This window comes from Nematolebias whitei, chromosome 1, assembly GCF_014905685.2.
Source record: "Nematolebias whitei isolate Nwh7 chromosome 1, NemWhi1, whole genome shotgun sequence".
NCBI classification, from domain to species: Eukaryota; Metazoa; Chordata; class Actinopteri; order Cyprinodontiformes; family Rivulidae; genus Nematolebias; species Nematolebias whitei.
This window is the reverse complement of record NC_056498.1, coordinates 49091124-49094622: the sequence shown is the minus strand read 5'-3', so window position 1 is coordinate 49094622 and position 3499 is coordinate 49091124. Positions and strand designations below refer to the sequence as shown.

The following is a 3499-nucleotide window of genomic DNA, read 5'->3' as shown; positions in this document are numbered from 1 at the left end:
CCATCCATCCTTCCTTCCATCCTCCCTCCTTTCCTCCCTTACTCCCTTCCTTCCTTCTTTCTTTCCCTTCCTTCCCTCCCCTCTTGTTCCAGAGTCAGGTCTCGGCAGCAGCAGTTTGAGCAGGGAGGTCCATCCATCTTTTTCTTTAGGCATCTCTTCCAGCTCTCAGGGAGAGTCCAGCTACCCTGCAGAGAAAACTCGTTTTGACCTCTTGTATCTACGATCTCATCCTGTCACTCTGAGATTGTGACCATAGCTGAGGGTAGGAACGTAGATCGACGGGAAAACAGCGAGCTTCTTGCAGCTCAGCACCCTTCACCACAACGGACCAGCACAGAGTCCACAATACTGCAAAGTCTTCACTGATCTGTCTGTTGATCATTAAGACGATTAACTGACATATACGTCTTGATTCTGATTTCTGTGATGACGCCAACAAATCAAAAGCAGGATGACCCCGTTTTTAAGTCTGATTAAACTGTTGGTGCTTTAAACTAAAGTGAAAAAGGTTTTTCACTCTCTCTTTGCAGGAAAACAAGTGAGGACAAAACTCTCCCAAGCATTTAACCACTGGCTCAATGTTCCCGAAGACAAACTACAGGTGAGAAGTTTTCCATTTCAAGCCTCTTAACGTGTAATTTGGTCCAATATTTACCGTCTCAGTCGGATCAGAGGAGGCGAGGAGGTGCTACTCTCGTTCAAAGACCATCCGCGTTTTGTTAAAAGCGGTCGTTAAGGCGGTGGGAGCTGAAGAGGTTGGAAGCTAGTTCATTAATCATTCAGGTATTCAGACAAAAAGCTGAGAGTGAGAGCGGCTGTCGAGGGCCGGAGTCGTCGTAGCTTCGGCCCGGCTCCCGACCCCGCCAACGTTACGTTTAGTTGACGGATTTTAAATATCAGGCTTGAAGGCGAAATTCACTTTGTCAACTAAAACCATCTGATGTGAGGAGCTGCCGAGTTATTTAAACAAACGAGGGAGTTCACAACGCTGCCTTCTGCGTCCGGTCACCGGGTCGAGCCTTTTATTTATTCTCGGCCCAGAACATCGCAGGAAACATTTATTACACTTGACTGAAAGGGACAGGGTCCAAATTATTATTATTATTATTATTATTATTATTATTATTATTAGGGACTAACTAGTTCTTAATGTGCCAAACTCACTGAAGGTATCTGTTTTATAATTAAATCAGTTTAAAAATCGGCGTGTTTGAGGTTAAGGTTAAGATTTGATGCAAATGTAGCTGCTCGTAAATCAAAAGGTTCAGCTCATTCACAAGCGTACTCTGACTTTTGGTATTATTTATTTATTTTTTAACAACTTTGTTCACAGATATTTTCCTCATACAAATACGCTGAGGTTCCTTCAGAAACTTTATTATATTTGAAATCTAATTTAATCTCGCTGCTTGTTTCTTCTTATGCTGCTTTTCGCTTCTGTTTTTCTAATTTTATGCTGCTTTGTGCTATTTTTAGCTTTTAGTCAACCTTTCGCAATTTTTAGCTGTTTTTCTACTTTTAGTGTTTGGCTCCCTTTAGCTGGTATTCTGCTTCATTTGGCTAGTGCCATCCTAACACTTGGACCAGCTAAACAGCAGCTAAATCTAAAATTATTAGAACAATCACTTCAACCAGCAAATCAGTTGCTAAAAGCTAAGACTAGCAAAACGTTTGCTAAAAGCTAAAATTGGCAAAAGAGCACCTATAGCATAATGTTTTCAAAACAATAGCTAGAAGCTAAGACTAGCAAAATATTTGTTAAAAGCTAAGACTATCAAATCAGTTGCTAAAACTTAAGACTAGCAAAACAGTTGCTAAAAGCTAAGTGTCAAAACAGTAGCTAGAAGCTAAGACTAGAAAAACAGTTGTTAAAAGCTAAGAGTGGCAAAACAGTAGCTAAAAGCCACTTAAACAAAACAACCAGTCTAAAAACCAGCAAAATGTCAGCTGATGTAAAACTAGTCAAACAACTAAAAACTGAAATTGTAATCTTTAGCAAATGTGCTTCACAGGGCACAAAATCACAAAAAGTATTTGAAGTTATGTATATATATATATATAATTCTTTATAATAAGAAAAAAGTTAAATATTTCAAAAAGTATAAAAGTAAAAAAAGCCAAAAGTCATAGCTGAACGAGCCGAACATTTTGGTGGACGAATGGTTGAAAGAGCTCAAAGTTGAAACAAAACTGAAAACTACCTGAAAACCTGTAACATTCCTCGAGTTGTAGCTAAGGTCACTTAGCGCCGGCGGCCATCTTGAATTGGACAGACTCTAAATGTTAATCAGATATAATTTTACACAAAACAATTACTTACAAATTTTCTTGAAATCTCATCCAGCAGTTCATGAAATATTTTCCTTACACAACAAACACAGATGGGTAAAAACATGATCGCCCTCGGTGGCGGGTGATAAGAAGCTCCTCTGCTCCAGAACCTGAACTTTAACCTCCGAGGAAAAGTTTTGTTTGGATCATTGACTCGACTCTCCCCAGCTTTGGCCGTCTGCCCGACCCACTGAGTCCATCTTTGTGTTCCTGGGCCCACAAACAGCTTTCAGTACTGGGCCGCGCTACGTGTCCAGAACCAGCCTGCAGCAGGATCCACAGCCAGTTCTGGACCAGTTCTGCTCTGACAGACGTGGGCCGGACGCGACGATGCTTTGTTTACAAGTCTGAACTTTCTGCTGCTTTCTGACTCCAGCTTTAATTTATCTGTGGAGGGAAATTCATCTGGTGAATATTTATAACAACATATTTTTAAATGGTTCAAGTTAGAAACTGTTCTTCCACACATCCACACGTCGGGGGCTGCGGGTCTTTTGGGTCCAAGCTCCTAACAGACTTCTGGAAACAACTTTGAACCAGCTGTGGAGCATTGAAGGTAAAACTGCAGACGTGGCGCCCCCTGCTGTAAACAAGCTGCAGTGCAAGGCTGAGAAATCTTTGTAAACAATGTTTTGTTGTTGTTGTTGTTGTTTTGCCGGTTTATGTGCGTTCATATAAATATCTCATATGGGGAGTGGTGGTGCAGCGGTTAGAGAAGGTGGGCCTGTGATCGGAATCGTAAGGTCGTCTGTTTGACTCCCCTAACCAACATCAAAATGTGGGTGGAAAAGGTGAAACAGCCACACCTGCCTTCACTCTTTGCCCCACTCTGGGCCCTTGAGCAAGGCCCTTAACCCCCACCATCTGCTCCCAAACAGGTCTCTCAAAATGAGTCCTCGTGACTCAGTGAGACTACCTGTATAAATAAAGGTTAAATAAACCACTAGACAAATTTATTGGAAATCACTGGGCGCAGCTGATAAAACATCTGGAGTCAACTTGTTCGTCCATCCTTTATATTTTGCCTGCTTTTTCCTGTCTGGGTTGCAGGGGACACCCTGGACAGGTTTCCAGTCCATCGCAGGGACACATGGAGACAAATGGGACAACCATTCACTCTCACTCACACCTAGAGACAAATTAGTTACCTCATTAGACGTGCTAGCTA

At 41.8% G+C, this 3499-nt stretch overlaps 1 protein-coding gene across 1 annotated transcript in view; it reads left to right on the top strand.

Annotated features, from left to right (window-relative positions):
- The window catches only part of ggps1 (geranylgeranyl diphosphate synthase 1), a 15355-nt gene that overhangs the window by 5421 nt on the left and 6435 nt on the right, over positions 1-3499 (top strand). The window contains exon 3 of the mRNA XM_037678136.1: positions 531-601. Within this exon, the coding sequence (XP_037534064.1) occupies positions 531-601 (71 nt within the window). The remainder of the gene's footprint in view (positions 1-530; positions 602-3499) is intronic.